A 21,313-nucleotide genomic window follows, 5' to 3' on the forward strand; every position below is an offset into this window, starting at 1 on the left:
AGAGGTCATCTTTCTGGCATGTAAAACTCCAGAATTCATTCATTTGCGATAGGATTTTATCGTACTTCAAATTTATGCAGAACATAACGCTGCTCTGCTTCAGCAGTGTTTCTCCATCGGTGCTCACTTTGAAAGGTGTGTTCACAAGCAGCACTTATAATTCAACCATTTGTCCGTCTGTGGCTGCGGAAGTTTCCATTTACTGTTTTGGTATTGCTTCATGGCGGCACTTAAATTTCGTTATATTGAAATCATGTATGAGCACACTTCGTTATATTGAGGTTCAGAATACATGGTGTTCCATGGACAGCAAGTTATAAAAGTTGAATACTTGGTTATATCAAGGATTCCCATATATTGAAGTTTGTTATATCGAGGTTTAGTTGTATATGAATTCAGGAGGTTCATTCTTACCCAGACATGTGGCACTGAACTTGATTGTTGGTACCATTGCACACTTACAGAAGGGCGAGAGCATCATGGTGGATTTGGCCACAAGAGGCTCGGAGCAGCTGCCAATGGTGCTGAAGGTGCCCTTCCCCCCACTTCGACAATGAGTTGTCGAATTCAAATTTTGCCCCAAGTGGCATTGTGACTGCTGTCCCAGACTTCAACTAAATGTTGATGAGAAAACCAGGCATGAATTGCTTCTGTGAATGTTCAAACAGATGCTGCCCCTACCTCTGTGAATGTACAATTGTATGCTAAGAGTTTCCCGCAAAATCATGCCAAGCAGTCTCTCTCTCTCTCTCTCTCACATTCTTTCTTTTTGCTTGCTAGCAGCATTCCGGTGAAGTCACAGCACATTTGTTTATATGGAGTGAGAAAGTCCGCTTTTTAGAAAAGCTTGCTGTTGGTGTATTTGTTTGCTAAAGGACATATTTACCACTAGACAAGCAGAAAACCAAGAATTTGGGTCGATGACATGGGTGGTGGGGTGACTGCCCTTGTTGGAATTCAAGTTTGTTGCTTTTGCATTTGCCTGTGTAGCAGTAAATACAGTTGTTGACCGATTTTCTTGAATGCCTGATGTTTCGGATGCTTGGTTTTTCATGCTTACTCAATTGTTTGTGCTTTATTATGAACACTGCCAGCTTTTACATAAAATCAATTTATATTGGTGACCAAAATCACAGGTTCTATAGTGCCTCGCTCGATTTTTCAACATGATCCACGCGTGAATTGCTACCGAAAATGGTAGCCATGGACTAAGTCATACCATGCACGTTTATCCTTCATACCCTTGCTTTTGTTGATGAAGCAACTTTTTAAGCTTTTCGTTGCCATAGAGCCCCTGCAAATAGATCTGCACTGACTGGGCACCAAACCATAACTTTGGTCGCTGGCACCTGATGACTCAGTACTAGTTAAGCCAAACAATCTGGGCAGTGTGGCCACGAAGAAAATTTGCTGCTGGTAACGTGGTAATGGGCAGCAAGCTGTTGCAGGAAGCTTGCTGCTGATTTCTTTGTTACAGTGCTCTTCGTCGGCAAGTGAGCCTAATGTTATCAACACGGGCTAGCCGATGGCCATAAAAGTGGCATTTGGCTCTGCAGGTAACCATTCTGCAACTATTGCGAGTGTACGTGCCAAGTTCCTCTGTTAGCTTACTGGGGAGAATGAGTTCCCCCATACGCAGAAAAATCTAAACTGAATTTGCACAGCACAACACCTAGCGTCATGCAATCGAGGTTACATAAAGCATCTGCTGCATTTCACCGCATCTCAATTGCGCAAAGAACACTTGGCTGCATAGAGGGCAAATGCAAAGAATCCCTACTGCCTCGGTCATCACGAAATTTCTAGTAGGGATATTATGTCACTGAAGCAGAAGGCTTAACAAAACTACATAAACAGATTTGTTCTTATGTTGGCACTGAAAAAAAAAAAAGTAAATTTTCTCTAAAATTTGTTTAGGTGCCTGGTTATTCTAACATTCTTTGTGGCCACCTGCACATCCCAAAAATCTGTCAGCAACTGTAGTCACAAGCTACCCCTGCGTTGTCGCTCATGTTTCTTGCTTTTGTGTTCGTCTGCTCTAGTGGCACGTATGTCCTTGAGAAGCATACTCTTGCAGACCGAGCGTGGCGCTCACTCTACTTGTTGCTGCTACTGTTGTGCGCTTGCAGAAGGGCGAGAGCATCATGGTAGAAGTGGCCAAAGGAGGCAATACTCAGGAGCAGCTGCCCATGGTGCTGAGGGTGCCCCACTTCAACAACGAGTCGCTGTCCGTTTGCTTCGGCCAGTTCTCCTTGCTGGGCTTTGGTGACATTCTCGTTCCAGGTACGCTCCCCTGCACCTAGACTGTCCACTTGTCCATGTTACCCGCCGTGGTAGCCCGGCGGCTATGGCTTTGTGTGGCTGAGCTTGAGGTAACGGGTTCAATTTCGGTTGCGCCGGTCGCATTTTGATGGGGGCGAAAGGCAAAAATTTATGCAGATCCCATGTACTGAGGTAATCGGTGTATGCTAAACTTTTGTGAACAAGCAAAGCAAAAATGGTGCATTACGACAAGAAACACGCTGCAAATTTCAGTGATGAACACATCCCTCAGCCACCGTAGTGGACCTTGCAGAGCAAGTGGAAGTTTTACATAATGTTAAAACATGTTTAGTCACAAGATGCAGTGTGCCCGACCTTGGCAGAAACGTGTCACAGTATGATGAGTGATGTGCTGTGAATTTCGACGACAAACACTTGCTGTAACCTCTATCTTCATCAGCCAATTCAAGTATCTCAAAGCGTTGGCTTGTAGAGGGAAATTCGTAAGGATGATTTATTCCGCCCTTTTAGGCATCCATCTATGGCTTAATGTTTGGAGCAATAGGCTTCTGGGCTGGGGAAACCGAATTCGAAAGTAGTCATTGGAAAGGTAACTTGTTTTTTATGCTTCCATTGCTTCCATTGAGTGTCAACATGCACATCTGGAGTGTGTTCACAAGTTGATAGTGATTAGAAACAGACACCAAAGAGGAGGCAGAAAGAAAAAGCTAAGAAAGCTTTGCTTTAAAAACACTTGCGTACTCAAATTTAGGTGCACGTTAAAGAACTCCAGGTGATCAAAATTAATCCGAGTTATCAAACTTTAGTATCAAATAAAATGTCATACAAACGTTTCTCAAACTTCATACTTTATTGAACTCCCATTGTTTTACATGTGAGAAGCGTGTGGTCAAGTTTACGTAACTTCCATAATATGTTTTGATACTCCTTTAATGAGCTAGTTGTGTCCCTGACAACTACCCCCACGTGCACAGTGCACATTGACGCAATAAGAAATCTTTCGAATGGGTCACGAATGGGTCGCTCTAGGTGGGTGACAGGAGTTGCCAAGGAAAGGGCTCGTGAACTGCATTAATTTCATTTGTTGCTTGCTTGTTTATTGCACGTCATATGGTGCATGTCATAAGCTAGCATTTGCATTTGTGCTTATTTTCAGGCCTTCTAGTTGCCTACTGCCATGGTTTTGACCTGCTGACAACGAGAAGCCGTCTGTATTTCTTCGCTGGGACACTGTGTATGTCTCTTTTTGTACACTTTCTTTCTCCTTTGCAGTTAGACGTACCTGTCACAATTCCTTTTCTCTACCGCTTCTTTTACAGCTTCTGTTATTGCCACGTACCTTAGCCACATGACAGATCGATGTATGCAATTTTTTGGCGCGAAATACCTCGTTTCTAGCCAGCAAATGGCATTAGTAGGGGTGTGCGTATGCCGAATAGTAGATTTTGAATCAAACATTGAATCGAACCAAGAAAAAGAAAGCCGAATATCAAATCGAATATGAGAAAGTTTTTCACAAAATGTAATGCTCACAAATTTTGTGCAAGAAAACACGGTGCTGCAAATGCTCGGGAGTCTCCCAGAATTGTATAGCAAGAATGTAGCTAGCTATTAGTAACTTGGGTACATAAAATTCAAGATATGATACAGTGCTGTCTACTCTAACTTGCAACCAATGCCAGCATTGGTTGCAAGTTAGTTCTGGTACATGAAGGTCTGTAAATTTCTTTTTGATCAATAGGACTTCTGTTGAATAGAATGAATTGCTTTTTTTTTCCTCTGTAACTAATGAACTAGTGACGTCTTGTTGTAGTGAATACCAATGAGGTTCTCAGTTTAATAATAGACCTCTGCTCTGCGGCAGTCTTTTATTTATTGGATAGAAACTACTACTTTCCAGTATCTCAAAAAACTACAGAAAGGCTATCCCAGCTACATGGCTGATAGGTTATCATAAGGGCAGTCTGCACGACAGACGAAAGGGCCGCACATCACATCACTTGATCACCGCTCCGTATGTAGCCAGCGGTGATGGCAAAGGCCAGGCACCGTCTTTGCCATTTTATCATCTGCTTCTGCGCAATTTGCCACCTGCTAAAGATTCTGAAATCTGGAGGCTCACGGCAAGTTTCCATGATGTTTCTCTTCTTTAGTCATTGACTCTCAGCAAGAACGAACTGGTGTCATGTGAGGGCAGCCTCCCCATTTTGCCTCCTCAGGTTTAATACCATTGTAGAGTTGAACCCACTTATAATGATACCGGTTTTAACAATATATCAGTTATAACAATGAGAAGCTGCTGTACTGTCAACTTTTGTATGTTTTCCATGCTCAAATAACCCGCTTACTACAATGCACCTATGCCGCATTATCGCATATAGGGTGAAGTCTGGCTGCTGGGTGTCTGTGCCGAAAGGTAGTGAAATGCAAAATTCTTGAAAATAAAAAAAGAAAACTAGAAATTCGAGCCGCTACACAATGGCCTGCTGCTCCAACGGCCACCACGCGCTCATTTTCCAGCCTTCTCCACACGTTGCTCTCCCATTGCCCTTCTTCCATCCCTCCGAACACGAATGGGCTGCACCCATAGCTCTATGCTGCGCCACCCTCCGAAACATGAATGGACTATGCCAACTGCACTGCTCCAAGATTGCTTGCTGGCTCCTCATTTAGCGCAGTTGTGTGAACAGCTTAATCACTCGTGTTCTTCGTTGATTGCTTCAAAATCGCTCCTGGCCACGTAGTTTCTCAGCCTCATTTGACTCACCGCCGCAACAGAAGATGGCTGATTCGCCTGCTGATCATCGGCAGTACACGACGTTGCCAGTGAAGAGAAAACACGCTGCTATAGATTTGGAAACTAAGTACTTCTAACCAATGAGACGATCGTCGCAAACATGCTTGCGTCAGATAGCGACAGTGATGACGGCAGCAACGACGCGGTAGGGCAGGCTGCCTCATCGTTGCCCTCACAGGAGGCCTGACAGATGACTCAGTCCCTCCAGGGCTTCGTTTTCGCGAGGAACGTTCTGCTGCACTACATGGAGCACCTGGATGCCTAGGAGAAGGATGTTGGCAAGCTTCGTGTGAAGGGTGCAAAGCTGACAGACATAAGGTTTTCTCCTGCAACCCTGTGAGAAGTACATGGCAAGATGCTTGTGGCCATCTCGCTTCAGCATTTCTTCTGGATTTCTCAAGTTGTAAGGCTGCCGCGGCAACCTTCTCGCATTCTTTAAAAGGTACCTTTGGGACCACCAAAGGATGCCTCGGCAGAGCTCACATATCGCTTGCCGCCCGTGACCCCTCTTTGCAGTTGTGATAGCAGTGCCAATCTATAATGCTGACAACCGCAGCTTGTTACACGCGATCGGGGCACTCAAGAAACAGTTAAATGAGAGACGACAAGCCAAATGGAGGAAGGTGGTGGGGAGGGGCACTGGCTTCCCCGCCATTATAGTTCTCTCACATCAGCTCTGCCATCCCCCTATTTTGATTTTTTTCATGCAACCTTGTTATAACGATGGAATTTTCGTGCCACTGAATATTGTGATAAGTGAGTTTGACTGTACTCATCTTTCCGTCTCTCTCTTTCTTTTGTTTGAGCCCTTAAATCGCTTATCTTTACCGTGTATCATGCCATGTCTCTCCTGCAGTTTATGGCGTGGGGCTTGTGCTCACATTCATCGCACTATACCTGATGCGAACTCCCCAGCCTGCCTTGCTGTACCTTGTGCCAGCCACGCTCTTGCCAACTATCTGCATAGCATGGTGTAGAGGGCAGTTGGCTGACATATGGCATGGCGTCAAGGTGAGATGTCCTTTTAGTCTTCCTTTTACTTTGTTAAGGTGTTAATGTATTTTAATCTTTATACTATATGCATTTGCTGTACTGTCCCCCTTACAGAACCCCACGAGGGCTCTGTAAGGTAACTATAAATGAGGAGTTTTTTTTTTCGAAATGAGCCAAATCCACAAACTGAAACTAGGTCAGATAAAACGGTAATGACAAGAAAAACTAGGCAACTTTCTCATAGAAAACTCGTTGCAGCGAAATGGGTCAAATAACGCCAGGCGAACGTGTTCGCAGATCGTATTTCGTATCGTAATTGAGCCATATCCAGCTGTTGCACGGATCAAAATGAGCCAAATCCATTTGCCCAATAGGAGAGCGCTTTTGGCGTGACGTCATGTAGCCATGGCAGCCTCCTTGTCAGTTCCCGCCAAGGAGTTGGTTCCCGCCTGACAGCTCAGAGTGTTTCGTTCGTGTTTTCGCGAGTTCTTTGCTTTTCTGATATCGTTGTTCATGGATTCGGATGGCAATGAAGAGATCGGCGAAAATCTATCCCTAGACGTCGATGACGAAGTGAAAAGAAGCCGCATCACCACCGTAAAAGCAAGAATGGGCCGTTGCTAAAATGCAAAATGCAGTGCCCTGCTGCCAATGTTGTTATAGCTTTTCTGTAAAGATTACATGATGCCATTCTCGAAAGCCAATTTTAATAAAGTTTTTATAGCAATACTGCCTAAAATCCAGCGTTTCAATTCAATACGAGCCAGATCCAAAGTTCTCACCCTAATATTGGGCATATTTGCCGCATAATTTTTCATTACTTGTGGTCGTAAACTTGTCCTAGCTGACATGTAAAGGATATCATATAATAGCTTTGATAGCGTTGCATTTAGGTCCGGTAACAAATTTTTGCTTTTTTCTCAACTTCTGTTTACGTGGATTTGACCTATTTCGAAAAAAAACTCCTCAAATAGTCTTCCAAGAGTGCTGCACAACTCGCTCCAATTGTCAGCCATGGCTGCTAGGTGCTCTTCCCCGATTAAAATGAATGTGCTGTGTTGAACACACAGTTGATATCAGCCATAGGCTGAAAAGAGAGAAAAAAGATATACTGTGGACTCTTTTTAAATGGAACCTCAAGAGACAAGGGAAATTGGTTCTGTTTATAGGGAGTTCCATTTACCAAGAGAAAAGGCTGAATACAATTGTGTGAACACAAAACCAACCAAACATAAGGACAGTATTTTGTTTAAGAGGCAGTTCCGTTTAAGCAATTCCTATTTCTAGAGATTCCACTGTATATGCAGTTTAACTCACTTATAACACTAGCAGTTGTAACAGTACCGTATTTACCCGCATAATGATCGCACTCGCGTAATGATCGCACCCCTGAATTTTGTCGTCAAAATTTGATTTTTTTTATTTCCCGTGTAATGATCGCACCCTGAACTTGCCGCAGCGATATGTCGTGTGCCAAGTCTAGCTAATAATGATTGCGCTTACCATCTGTCGAATGCTACGCGAACGACTCGTCTGCACGCACCAAACATGCTTAAGTAGATGCCTCATTTCATTACTTCCTTCACTTTCCGCACTTCCATGGCAAAAAGAGGTACAACCAAACTTGCCTTTATTATGGGTAGGCTTTATAATGGCTGTAGTCAACAAAAACAAAAAAAGCGCCTTTGGATTCTTTTCATCTGCACTTGTGAGCACGCAACAAATCGCGCGCGGCAATGATAGTAGCCACGTTTACACCGATTCGTTAAAAGTGTACCCTATTCATACGCCAACGCTTGTAACACAGCTAAGATATTTGTCCACCCTTAGCGGAAACGTGCAGTGTTAGGATAGTAGTGAAAACAGATGCCGCAGTTTCCGCAGGACGCCGGCCATGGGTTTCTGTCACTGGCAGCTAAGCGCGCCCATCTGTCTCTGTCCCCTCTAAGTGGACATGGCTACGTTATTGCCGCAAACTTGCCGATATTAACGATATTATTATATCACTGACACGGAAGAAACTGTTTCAATGCATGTAATGTACTCACGAGAAGAAAAAAAAAAATAAGATCGCGTTCGGCGCGTTCGGCTTGCTCCGCCGGCCACCATTTTTGTTTTGATGTCCCGCATCCGCATCCCGCAGCAAACGCGGGACGAAAAAAAATTTTTTTTTTCGCGGGAAATTTAACCCGCGTAATGATCGCACCCCTGAATTTGCATCAATTCTTTCTGACAAAAAAGTGCGATCATTATGCGAGTAAATATGGTATATCAGGTATACCGTATTTGCATGATTCTAACGTGCCCCCAAATCTATAATGCACCCAATTTTTGCGGGCTTAAAGTGGCCTTGATCTTCTTTTAATCGAAGTGGAGAAAGGCATTTGAAGTGAAAATAGGCAATTTAAGAAATACTTTGCTGCAAAAAGTACTTCAAAGCATTCAGCAGAAGCAAAGTTATTGGCAGTCAAACATGGCCTCTGCTGTGCTCCCATTGCTTCTTCAATGCCTTGCACTGCGAAGGCTACGGCGCAGTGGGGTGTGCCCACAACGCTCTGCCTTCTATATGTCACCGTGGTGCGCAGTTCAAATTTCATTTTGGATGTAAACATAGATGCCACAACTTCCGCCTTTGGCACCTACGAAGCACTAAATATGAGCCAAATGCAGTTGTCCTCTGCGAGCCGCAGTGTAAAATAAAGCGTCCAGAAGAGAGTGAGGACGGCCTTCTGTTGAAAAGAGAGCGTTTGAGAGAAAGGTGACTTTGTGACTGCTTGCGAGCTCCATGCATCGCGTACGACAACAAAACTTGGCTGAGGTGTGCATATGCTACCCACGGACAATGTTATTTCACAAAGCCCGAGGGGCGGTTCAGGGCCCCTTTAAAGTAAGAAAATAAATGTGCAGATGAATGTAACATGCGCCTGATTCATAAAAGAACAATATAGCACATCCCCATGTTCACAATCAGAAAAAACAAGAGGCGCACAATTTACCTTTCACTGTAGGAAAACTTTTTTTTAATGAGCTTTCACAATGAAAGCAGCGCATCGTCGTAGCCATTTGCATTTCATTGGCCACAGATACAAAAAGCACCCAAGGCGGTATTCTCAAGCGATCACTTTTAGAGATACTGTCACTTTCAAGAGATATTACGTGACTGAATCGGACTTGTCAAAATATATGACTGAGAGCGTTCCTTGCACGCTGTGCAGATAGCAAGCTTGGCATAGCGCCAGAAACACTGGGTACATATATGCCAACAGATCCAGTGCAGATTCATCTGAAATCTCACAAAAGTGGTACCTTCGAAAGTGGTCATAGTCAAGCACAAAATAGACCTACTGCCACCTTCTAAACATTGTTCTCTGCCGCTATCACGTGAAGGCACTGTTTTAGTTTTGTATGCGATTGTAACACGCAGGCAACTTTTGGATCCCCCCCCCCCCTTTTTTTTAAAGGTACGCATTAAATTCGTGTAGATACGGTAACAGGGAGAAGCTGTGGCACCGTGAACCTTTCTATGGCAAAATGAACGGATTACTGCAATTTTCTTATTGTGTTATCGGTTGTAACAATTAAATCTCGATACTGGGTGTCTGTGCCGAAAGGAAAAGGAACGCGAAATCCTGGAAAAGAAAAAAAGAAAAGAAAGCAAGCCGCCGCACCCACGCGCATGCCATGCACATCGCGCATTTTTGCCGCATCACCAGCCTCTTTGCCTGCCTCCCTTCTACACTTCTGAAACACGAGTCAACTGCACCGAGTGTACTGATGGCCATTCAGCGAAAGGAGAAACCAGTTTGTGCCTTTGACTTTCCCTGCATGTGTTCGACTGTTTTCACTGCGTCGCGTCCATGTGGTCCCAGCAGCAGATAAGCGCGAGTCTCCTTTTCTAGTGCGGCCACGGCTGCGCATGGCTGAACATATGCGCAGCCCACACACCTTGTTTTAGAGGTAACCTGCCCTGTGTGCCAAGAGTAGGCGTGCTGAGATAGCGTGGCATCATGTGCGCTGTCTTCCCGTGCAATAAGTACTGGAGGTTGAGTAATCCTGAGTTTCGAAGACGCATTGAAGCGGGAGGCAGACGAAGCTTGTCATGATAGTGACATCCCATTGCGGGCGACACTATCAACCGGGAGAGGGGGGGGGGTTGAACTGGATGCGAAAGCATGGCTGGCTTCGCTTAATTTGTGCTACTTATATAAAGATAGAGTGGAGACTGCACGAAACTGCATCTTTCATTGCCAACTCTCAAACTCGGCAAAGTGAATTTTTCTCATTCACATTTGCTTTTTTCGATTGCTCGATAATTCAGAAAACTTTGCGGTGCCTTCTGTGTCAGAAAAATCAATTGGCAACTGTATTTATTTGCATAAAAGGTCAAATTTTTATTTAATGAAACAAATTGCCACTTTTACCCACTTCGTTATATTGAGGTCCATTGTGATGATTTGCCACATGACATTACTGTATTGCAGCAATTACTGTATGACATTACTGTATTGCAGCAAAGCTGACTATAGAAAACCAACCATTATGCAAGTCATTTACAACAATGATTGATTAAAGCAATGAAACTTTTTTTTTTGCACTTGAATATTGCTATAAGTAGGCCCAACTGTATGCTTCAGACTTTGTCCTTAGTACTGCAGTGGCCCCTACAGTACACTCTGGCCTCATTATAATAGAGCTGCATCTGATGCGTAAATGCCTTCATTATATCCATGTTATATTCTTGTGGCATGTTATGCCTTCATTATTGTTCTTTTGACTGTCGTAATGCTCAGCTTTTATCAAAAGTGAAGCCAGTAAAAGAATGAGCAATGCTCAGCTGTGTCATGTTGCACTCATGATGCTCCAGAGCTTGAAAACTGTCTGAATGCAACAGGAGCCTATCTACAGGCCTTGGACCTTGGATGCAGTCATGCGTGCAAATGGCTTCAATATTTTGACCAAGGCCACACATTGCCAACATTGCAAGTTAATGTGCAATGCAAGTGTGCCTCTATTGCTGCATACTTATTAATATATCATTTGTGGTGGGCCTGAATTTACTTGCAGCCTGTGCCGCTAACACTGGCAGGGCAAGCCGCTCCTCAAGCCACGGTCGTGCCACCGCGGGCAGTCGGCAGTGCAAATGCCTCGCAAGCCCCATCATCTCCCACTAGTTTCCATGGGCCGATCAACTTGAGTCGACCAGGTACACCGCCTCCACTTGCGAGTCCGCAGCATCCTCCAGGCAGCGCCATGTTGCAGCTGGGAGCTTCTCAGTATAGTATTCAGCCAAGGATGTCTCCACCCCCAAGTCCAGGTTCTGGGGGCAGAAACTCTCCAGGCCATATGGCGAATAGCTACTCGAATGCTCGTGTCCCTGGCATCCCGCAGGCGAACACTCCCCTGCTGAGTGCAGCTCAGTATCCTCACCCAGGAACACAAAGCCAGTACTGGGTGGGCGCGCAAGACCACTTTGTCAATGCTCTCCCTGCAGAAACAGCACAGAGGTAGTAGCCACTCATGATCTCTGTTCAGTAAGAGAGCTGTACCTGGAAGTCCCGTGAAGTGTGTCTTATTTTGGCTTTCCTTTTCGTGTTTTCTTCTTTCTTTTTTTCTGTGGCCACACTGTTCCCATCTGATCAGTAGGTGGGTTGGAATTCCATCAGTAGGCAGAAAAGTTGGACAAAGCTTAGCAAAACTTGCACCCTTATTTTGCATGCTGCATGTGTACTCATCGGGCAATTCTTGCATAGTGCAGTCCGTGACATGATACCACAAGTTGCAGTGACAAGAAGCCATGCATGCATGTGCTGGTCCAGCTGTCGCAGTGTGTAGTTGGGAATATGTGTATGTACAACAGGAAATTCCTTCAGGTTACGAGAAGAACAAAGTTGTATACTTTTCAGTTTGATTATCATCTGTGTCAAACCACAGAGCAACTAGCAGAATCGTGATTCGACACAGGTGTTTGTTCAGCCCGCTGGCTCAGACAGCTGAATAAGAGCAGTGCAAAACGGTGGAGACAGTAGCGTAAGCTGACAGGACACGTGCCAACTACCAACTGAAATCTGTGGTTTGGTGCAAGGTCTAAACAGAACAAACAACCATGGTCCTTGCTCTCCTAATGCGCTGAGAATTGATGTGTGCATGTTATGAGCAGGAAACAAAACAATAAAAACATACAAGGTGCACAGGTGGAGTTATCAACTGTCAAGGTACACAACCTTTTTTTTCTGTAGGATGCTCATGTATATGCTTCACTGACACAAACTGTCAGTTTTTGTTGTTTTGTATCCTGCTCACAGCATGGATGCGCAATTTATTTCACAGCTGCTCACGTCATCTTTAAATGTTCCTTGTGCTTTGCACTGTCTAGGTTCTTGATAAGCTTGCACTAATTTGCCCAAATTTCAATTCTACAGTTGTCTTAGTTGGCATGTGTCCTGTTAGATGCCACTACTGTCCTCATCATTTCCTGTTGCTGCTTATCTTTCGGCAAGACTTCTGTTGGGAAGCACAGCTTTTGCATGAGGAAAGTGGACTTCTGCACAACTTGAAATGTTTGCTTAAGTTAACCTTGAGGCTTCATGTGGCAAACATGGGGGTCCTGATGAGTTGCAAAAATGCCTCTTGTCGGGTGCTCGATGCAGTGTTCTACCCCATCCCCCTATTTCTTATATTTTTTTTTTGGCCAGGGTCGCTTTGGTGCCGAAGGTGCCTTTGGTGTGCTCTCCGTCCTCACACTTTCCTCAGGAGCTGAGAGAGAACAGAGTAGCTTATTTTTTTAATTATTATTTTTTTTCATCTTTTTTTTTTTTCTTGACAAATTGTGAGCTGTTTCTGCCTAGTTCATGCAGCCACTTTGTATTGCGTAGCAGTGCTTGCAATCGAATGCCTGTGATGGTAACAGTATATGTTCCTGAGCTGAATTTTTCCCCTGTGTTTTGTTTAGAAGTCTGCCAATCAATCTTGAAACAGCGAGCAAAGATGAAAGCAGCCATGATGTTTTGAAACCTTAATCCTTGAAAATGCTGCATGCCACAAAGTTTTACATTGCAGAATTTTGAGAAAGTTCCATGTCACCATTGTCATAGCTTGGCATTATGCTAGTTAAAGTACCTACTGACTGAGCTAAAGCTTTGCACGCTTTAAAAGTGCCACATAAAATGAATAAAGGAGGATCTCATTATGATAACTTCTGCATGTGGATGAAGATGTTTTGTGTCATGGTTGAATGGTGACAGTTCTTAAAGGAGAATGAATTAAAGAACATAGCCACAGAATCGCATTGTGTTGACCACGCTTTTTGTGACCCAATTCAGTACGGGTCTTTTCAGAAAGCAATACGCCATCTGCCACGAGAGCCACTCCCCTATTAAGAAACAGAAGAATGGAAAATTGTTGAGGATTGACCTGTAGGATTTCCTCGAGTTTCGTTTTCTCAGCCCAGTAGCAAAGTTTCTCAGATTTGTGTAGCAGGGCAGTCACACTTTTTTGTGATGATGTGTTTGTTATACTGCATGCCATAAAACCCATTGTTAGAGTGTATATTAATTTTGAGCAAATATGACTCCGTGTTGATATATGTAAGTGTCGCAAAGGGAGAGTAATGGCCCCATAGCGAGAATGTGTGGCTATTGATACTGTATGTAGGCACTGGTAAGCAGCTCTTCAGTAACCGCTTTGAATTACTTTGTGAAATCACTTCCCGTTTGAAGAATTCAGTTTCCTAAGAATGACAGCAAATGGGCCTGCACGAATAAAACATATACTTCAGAGTTGGTGAATTCTATTGTAATTATGCTGCAATTTGCAAGGAACAACCTGTATTAGATGTGTTTGTACATGTAGCACTGACATTTTATTTGTGATGAGTTCCTCACATGTTTGCTTGCTGTGACTGCTTATTAAGCGGATTGTGCGACAAGGTTACATATTGAGGTAAAGTATGAACACATTTTGTGCTTATTTGTGCCAAGTGTTCCTATTTTCTGAAGTTGACCTGGTAATGATGACTATCGTAGATATACAAATACACATTTTAACATGTAAGTATAATATGTATACATGCGGGTCCGAATTTTTATATGTGAAAATGCGCCATTAAAGCAAAGCTTTGGTTAAAGTGACAATAAACTGATTCAAAGCTTTTCTCTCTAGTCTTATCAATCGTCACATATTCAAGAAGTTTTCTGATGTTCACTCATTTGTCAGCAGAAAGCCTGCTGATGTTCACAACCCTGCATCTCTTACTTTTCACTAAAGCTAAACCTTGGAGCAGTTTGTCAAAGGGGCCCTGAAACACATTTTAGTATGCATTTGAAGTAGATAACTTCAGATACTTTACAGAAAAAAATGCTTCTAACGCATTCAGAAGAAATGGAGTTATTGGCAATCAAAAAATTACCTTTGATCTCCTTTGTGGTGCTCCCGCTCCTTCTTCAATGCCTTGCATTGTGAAGGTTATGGGGGACAACAGTTCCCTTGCTGAACGTCGCTGTATGGTGTGCAATTCAAATGAGATTTTCGATGGTCACATAGACGCCACTATTTCTAATTTGGCCGCCTATCACGCTCTCCTTGTGGAACGCAGGAAGTTTTCAAAACAACCGGTTGCACAACCTAGACTCCTCTCTACACCTTTGCATTCCAGCTGGACTCTGCTGTCACGAAGCTACCCTGCTTTGTCGAATATGGCTAGGGGTGGCCTTCAATAAATCTTTTGCATTCCGAATCGGATGGGCCGACAACACCTCGTGTGAGGACTGTGGTAGCAGGGAGACTCTTCAACACCTTCTCTGTGACTGTCCTCGCTAAAACTTACAGAGACGATCGCTCGCAATCGCGACAGCGCTCTTTGACCAAAGACCTCTAACAGAGGAACTTATTTTAGAATGCCGACATCACAAGCCATCGCAGCGGAGGGCGACGAGGGCACTGTTGCAGTTTTTAGGGGCAACAGAATTGGACAAGCGGCTGTAGCCTGAACAGATGTTTATAGCGCTGCTAGTGCGACAGTGCTGTGCGGTTACAGTATGTCTATGCTCCTTTCTTTCTTTATCTCTACTATGCTATCACTTTACGTCCCCCTCCCCTCTCTCCCCAGCATAGGGTAGCAAACTGCACCTTCCCATCTGGTTAACCTCCCTGTCTTTCCCCTTTCTTCTGTCTCTCTACAACGTGCCAAACGCAGTTGTCCTCAACAAGCCGCAGTGCACTCAGCGAGCAGGCTCATTCGGGCAACCACAGTACCTAAGATATTTAGCAGGCTGCAGCTATGTGCAACTGTAGTTTGTATGCTGATTGTCTGCTTTGTGTTCGACAGGGCTGAAGTGTGTGCTCGGGCTTGTGTGCTTCAGTCTGGCCATGCTACGTGGTGCGGACCGACCGGCTTTGTCTTGCACTAGGTTGACTGAGGGATAGTAGCCACATCTAATTTATGCATTTTGAAGCGCTGCCAATAGCTCAATACGAAGTGATGTCTGCTAAGGTGTCTAGCCAGGAGCGGCCAGGAGTAAACGTGCGCTGGCAAGCATACATGTGGTCTTGCCTTTAAGGGGTCCCGAACCACCCCTCAAGCTTGTTGAAAAAACATAGTTTGTGGATAGCATACGCTGCTGTGAACATGTCAGCCAAGTTTTATGGTCGTAAGCGGTGCATGGAGCTCGCAAGCGGAGCACAGAGTAACCTTTCTCTCAAACGCTCTCTTTTCAACAGAAGCCTGCTCCTCATTCTCTCCTGGACGCTTTATTTCATAGCAAAGTGAATTCCCAAACACGGCTGCTATTGGCCAATAGGTGACGTCAATCAAGTAGAGTGTTCGTATCAGTGCGCTTCTTCCTACTGTTACTGTGTATATTTATTGACGAAGTTCAATAAATGAACTGAAGTAAGGGAAAATGTGCTTTCAAATTTTGATAATGATTCTGCACTTTCGAAAGAAACCAGCTAACATGTGCTCACGGACGCTCAGCTGTGGCCACCCGCATAGGAATTAGACTTTGGCCACTCTGCTTATTGGTGTCACAGCCGGCAATTCTTGCTAATTTTGACTAGTTCTGAGCGCTCAACAAGCCTCGAACCAAGCGAAACTTAAGGTTAGGCCACACGCACGGAGCATACGCTCACTTCTGGCTGCTCCTGGTTAGATGCCTTGGCACACTAAATGGTAGCGCTTCAAAAATGCACAAGTTTCATGTGGCTAGTACCCATCAGACAAGCTGGCGAAGGACAAAGCCGATCCACACCACATGGCATGGTCAGACTGTAGCATATACATGCAAGCACGCACTCGAGCCCTGCCATGCACAAAGCAAACACAGCACGTACACACTACAGTTGCACGTAGCTGCAGTCTCCTACGTAGCGTAGATACCATGTCCGCTGCGGTGTAGTACTGTGGCTCACTGAGAACAGCCTCGCTTGGCTTATGTTTGTTGCATCATAGGTGCCAGAATCAGTAGTAACATCTACATTAGCATCCAAAAGCAAATTTGAACTGCACACCATGGTGATTTTAGAAGCCGAAGCGTTGTGGGCATGGCCCGCTCCACCGTAGCCTTCGCAGTGCAAGGCATTGAAGAAAAAACGGGTCCACAGGGAAGAGGGTGTTTGATTGCCAATTACTCCACTTCTGCTGAACGCATTGAAGTACTTTTTGTGGCAACATATTTCTGAAATGGGCTATTTCAACTTCAAATGCATTTCTCCTCTTTGATTAAAACAGGTTCAGGACCCCTTTAATTTTTGCGTGGTGCAAGGCTAGTTGAGTGTTCAAAACTAGTTGAAATTAGCGAGACCCAACGGCTACGACAACAATTACCAGGGTGGCCAAAAGTTGATTCCTGCATGGGTGGCTGCGGCCTAGCGTGAGCAGACGGTAGTCTCCCCTTTCCAGAAGTACATAATTCTTATCAAAATTCAAAAGCAGGTTCTCGCACTTTTCAGCCTGTTTATTAAACTGCATCAATTAATATATACGGTTACAGAGGAACAAGCATACTGATCCAAAAACCTTTCTTGATTGATGCCAGCTATCAGCCAATAAGCAGCCGTCTTGGGAATGCACATGACGTATGCAAGCTGCAGGCAGCTTCGAAGCAACTGAACAGAAGGCCTCATATGAAAAGACAGTGTTTGAGAAATATGTGACCTTGTGCTCTGCTTGTGTGCTCCATGCTCTGTGCAGGACTGCAAAATTTGGCTGAGATGGATACTATCTGCTGACTGCATTTTTTCACCAAACCTGAGGGTTGGCTCAGGGCGAAGAGTGAAGGCAGTGCTTGCGAATCTGTCTGCTGCAATGGGTTAATTACAGTTTTATTTGTTTGTTTATACATGTACCTGCAGCTCCACAAAGGCATTATTGCAGTGGGGGACATTTGTAGCGAAAAGAAAAACATAGGCAAAAATTGAGCTGATTCAGAAAAGCAGACAGCAAGGTCAGTATGGCTAAATACCAGCAATGTACTTATTCTAGCTGCATTGGCCAGCTGAGTACCTGGCTAAGTATCGAGCTTTATGCACAGCCTCTTAATTACTGTTTGGTATATGCAAAGGAGACATATTTCTTCCCCAAAGTGAGGATAGGTACTGGAATATAAGTTGGGCTGCTGCTAGTGGTTAGTGTTGGCTAAGTACAGTTTACATGTTTTATTGTGTCTGGCCTCCTCGGCTTCTGAAGTTACATATTACCCAATACAGAATGTACTTATTGTCATTAAGGTAAAGCACGAGTTTCTTGGTTTTGGATATAAGATTAAGCATCAGATGCATTCAGTCATTGGAAAGTCATATCAAGGCCGTGTTTTGTAAAGATCCATTTCTTATCTATCATGGCAAGGGACCAATCTTGGCTATTACAGTGGTGCGGTGGTGTCCAAACTAATGACGAAGGGTGAAAAAAATGGAAAATGAAATGATCATTCAAAAATGTGATCGCTGGTCATCCCCAACCTTACTTTGAATGTAGGGGAAAGCCTTGAAAGCTGCAACTCATGCTTTTAAAAAACTAGATGTGTGTAAATGCAAGCATATGTGAGCTTGACAAGTGCCAATGCCCAAATGGCTCATCCTCATTTGTGTAGTGTTTCTAAACTCTGCCCTTACATCGGCTTCTTAAATGCAAGGTCGTACTTTTGAATACCAGATAACGTTGCAGCCATATTGTGATTGCATTTTTCAAAAATTGCTGAATACTTAATTTGCAGCTTGTCTCGTTTGTCTTGCAGCAAAATTTCAGTCGTTCTCTAAAAACTCATCATCTAGAATTTTGTTGTTACTAAAATTTGGCAGAGTGCTGACTGGGGCTAGCTGCTATGTACTTGGGCAAAGAAACTTATTTTGAACAAGACAAGAGGAGGTTGTGCCCTCTCGATGTTTAAAAGTGCTGTTTCTACATCATAAAAGCTGTTTACATAAATTTTGCAAGACTACATTGGTTACAAGACGGGGCTCATACTGTGGCCTGTATTGTGGTCACCGAGAGGGCTGTCGTGAAGAAGAGCACTTGGATTGTCTGGAACAGCAGACGTAGGTCAGCCAGCCTAAAATGACAATTAAGCGCTGATCCATTGGCCATCAATGGCTGGGATGTGTTTCATGTCCTCCAAGGCTAGAGATGGGGCATTGGATAGTAGTCTTGGATAGCATGCATATTTCTTTTTCGCAGTCATTGCAGATGTCAGAAATACACAGAGAAATTAAAAGATAGTTATGGTTTGATGCAACTGCTCCTGGTGGCAGTACAGTGCAACATGTGAATGAACTTTTGCAATTGAATACGGCATTGCAAAGCATTGCCACCACACTTGCATAATAGCTTCCATAGAAAATTAGGCTTTCAGAACTGGATTGTTTTTGTGTAGGCAGTTGATGTTTCTAATGCTTGGTCTGTGAGTCATTCTGCCGAGTTCCGTAGTGTATTGCCATCTTGTTGTAAGGCTGCCATATAGGTAACTTTCAGCCAAACAGATGTGATGGAGACAGACAGTCAAGATAATAAAGCATGTTTGTGTGCCTGGACACCTTGTCTTGGATAAAATAGCCTTAACACTTCTGTTGCTTCAGCTAAAGCCAGCGCAGAATTCCTTTCTAAGGTTACTAGAGCAAAATCTGATGGCTGTAGTCTGTGCACGGTACCGGCATGGACACTTAGCGGACATTGAAAATATTGGCAGTACATAAATATGCCTAAACTGTCTATCTGGCTTCAAACATTTCCATGTGACTTCTTTTTATATTAACCATCTTGAATCTAATATGTTTGTTGATAATAGCAAAGAACTAGCTCACGCAAAAGAAAGATTAACCAAGTGCGGCGATCGAGTGTGCGTGGCACTGGAGTTCATCATCTTGCGGGAATAAACAGCAGCGTAAGAAGCACTGCTCTCGGCTTGTCTGGTGTATTGTCCTTCATTATACTTGTAGCCTGGTCTACCAGACAATGAGGTCCTCAGACTTTACAATGTCATCATCACTATAACTAGCATTACTTAACCTTTGATTGTCAGCATTGGGCAATTTTCACATCGCAGAAAAGCAGTTAGTAAGAATAACAAACATTATTTACCAATTAATTTATTTGCTGAGAACTGTATAACAGAGCGAATAGTCTGTGAATGTATGATACTTTTATCATCCTAAGAAACGTTTCAGGCAAGCACACAGTGCAATTAAGCATAAAAAAATGACAAAGGAATTTAGAGCTTGATTTCTAAATGAATTCAAGCCAATTTGTGAAAAATTTATGTACTACCCATGGTTCCTACAGCGTTTGACTGGCTAGCATCAGATTTTGCTCTGGTATGGTGAATTCCTCTTCCAGAAGAACTATTACCACGTGCTCTGGCCACGCTCATATTTTACACCTATATCTGCCAGAGGAAAAGACAATTGTTTTGTTCTGCATAACAGTGCAAGTTATCACATGTGGCCAGCAGAAGTGAATGTAGCTCTAATAGAAGTTGTGGTCCAATTCATTCCTCGTGCAAGAGAGTGTGATCAGCCATGGAGCACACTTGTTTGAAATGACCAGTTAAATTCGTTGCTCTGGAGCAAAAGACTTGCTTCCTGTCATCCAGTGAAATTTACCATTAGTACATGTATGTAATAAATACTTGTGGCCTGGGGACTGTACTCGTGATTATCCGAATTGAAAGGAGATCTCCATACTGCAACACGAGTATGGTGTTACCTTTATTTGAACAACTCGAGCAGCACGTACAGTCTACACAAGTTGGTTTTGTTACATCTCTACACTGCATGCTTCAGTTCATACTGCCAAATCAGGTCTGTGTTTGGCAGGTATGCTCAGGAAAACATTTAATTCTTTTGCACTGGTTGATGTGCACTGGATGAACTAAGTGAAACGTTTAAATTACATTCTAACCTCTCACAAGATGTATATAGTTGGTATATTTTGATTTTTACTTGTGCCCATTGATCACAATTATCTTGTTGGACTTTTGATGGCTACAAGGCAGAGGTATTCTCCTTCTCTCTTATTTTGTTCACGATCTGTTTTATGATAATTTCTGCAGCACCATCACAAAATGCCATGTTGTTGTGAAATAAAGCAATGTGACTTTACCATGCTGTGCTTGTGTGCCCACTCACTCGTGCTGCAACACTGACTGTCTGCACAGTGCTCACAGGCAGCGTTCAGTGAAATTTGCTGGTGTAGTTGATGCTTAGTCTTCTATATAAAAAAAAAAGGTGATTTAATTGTAGTTAAACCCGGCACATAATCGTGCATATAACAACGTATCAGTTATAGCGACTAGTTTTTTGGTTTTGTTATGATATTGATATACTAGGTTCGAATAGGTTCGCCTTATTCTTCAAGAAAGAAAGAAAAATATATAAAACATCTGGAGTAGGAAGAGTTTCCACCGAAACATCAGAATAACCACTAAAGCTTGGATTAGCAGGTGTGGGACTATCGTCTCGTCCAAAAATAGGCACACTTGCATGAATAAATGCTTCATTAAGTGTACTAAAATATTCTAGTACACTCCACAGGCTACTCTTTAGGCTTCATGCATGTATAGGTGCTGTCACAGGAGCACATTCGTTCGTTCATTTTCTTGATTCACGTTGACTGTTAAGAGAAAGCTTTAGCTTGGGCCGAACTCCGACGTGGCCTATTCAAATACATGTAACACGCAAAAATGATTTGTCTGAAATAACCCCTGGACTGATTTTTATGAAATTTGTTGCATTTGAGAGAAAAAGTTAGATTCT

At 43.5% G+C, this 21,313-nt stretch overlaps 1 protein-coding gene across 2 annotated transcripts in view; it reads left to right on the plus strand.

The window, feature by feature from the left end:
* Positions 1-14,223, plus strand: part of LOC135914050 (signal peptide peptidase-like 2B) — a 36,011-nt gene extending 21,788 nt beyond the window's left edge. Inside the window, exons 11-15 of one of the 2 annotated variants that reach the window (XM_065446788.1) lie at positions 465-521; positions 2,130-2,283; positions 3,440-3,517; positions 5,937-6,091; positions 11,138-14,223. In XM_065446788.1, the coding sequence (XP_065302860.1) occupies positions 465-521; positions 2,130-2,283; positions 3,440-3,517; positions 5,937-6,091; positions 11,138-11,581 (888 nt within the window). In that variant the 3' untranslated portion in view covers positions 11,582-14,223. The remainder of the gene's footprint in view (positions 1-464; positions 522-2,129; positions 2,284-3,439; positions 3,518-5,936; positions 6,092-11,137) is intronic. The other variant, XM_065446789.2, reaches the window with a different exon arrangement.
* Positions 14,224-21,313: the final 7,090 nt, after the last annotated feature.

Source organism: Dermacentor albipictus, chromosome 4, assembly GCF_038994185.2.
Source record: "Dermacentor albipictus isolate Rhodes 1998 colony chromosome 4, USDA_Dalb.pri_finalv2, whole genome shotgun sequence".
Lineage (NCBI taxonomy): Eukaryota > Metazoa > Arthropoda > Arachnida > Ixodida > Ixodidae > Dermacentor > Dermacentor albipictus.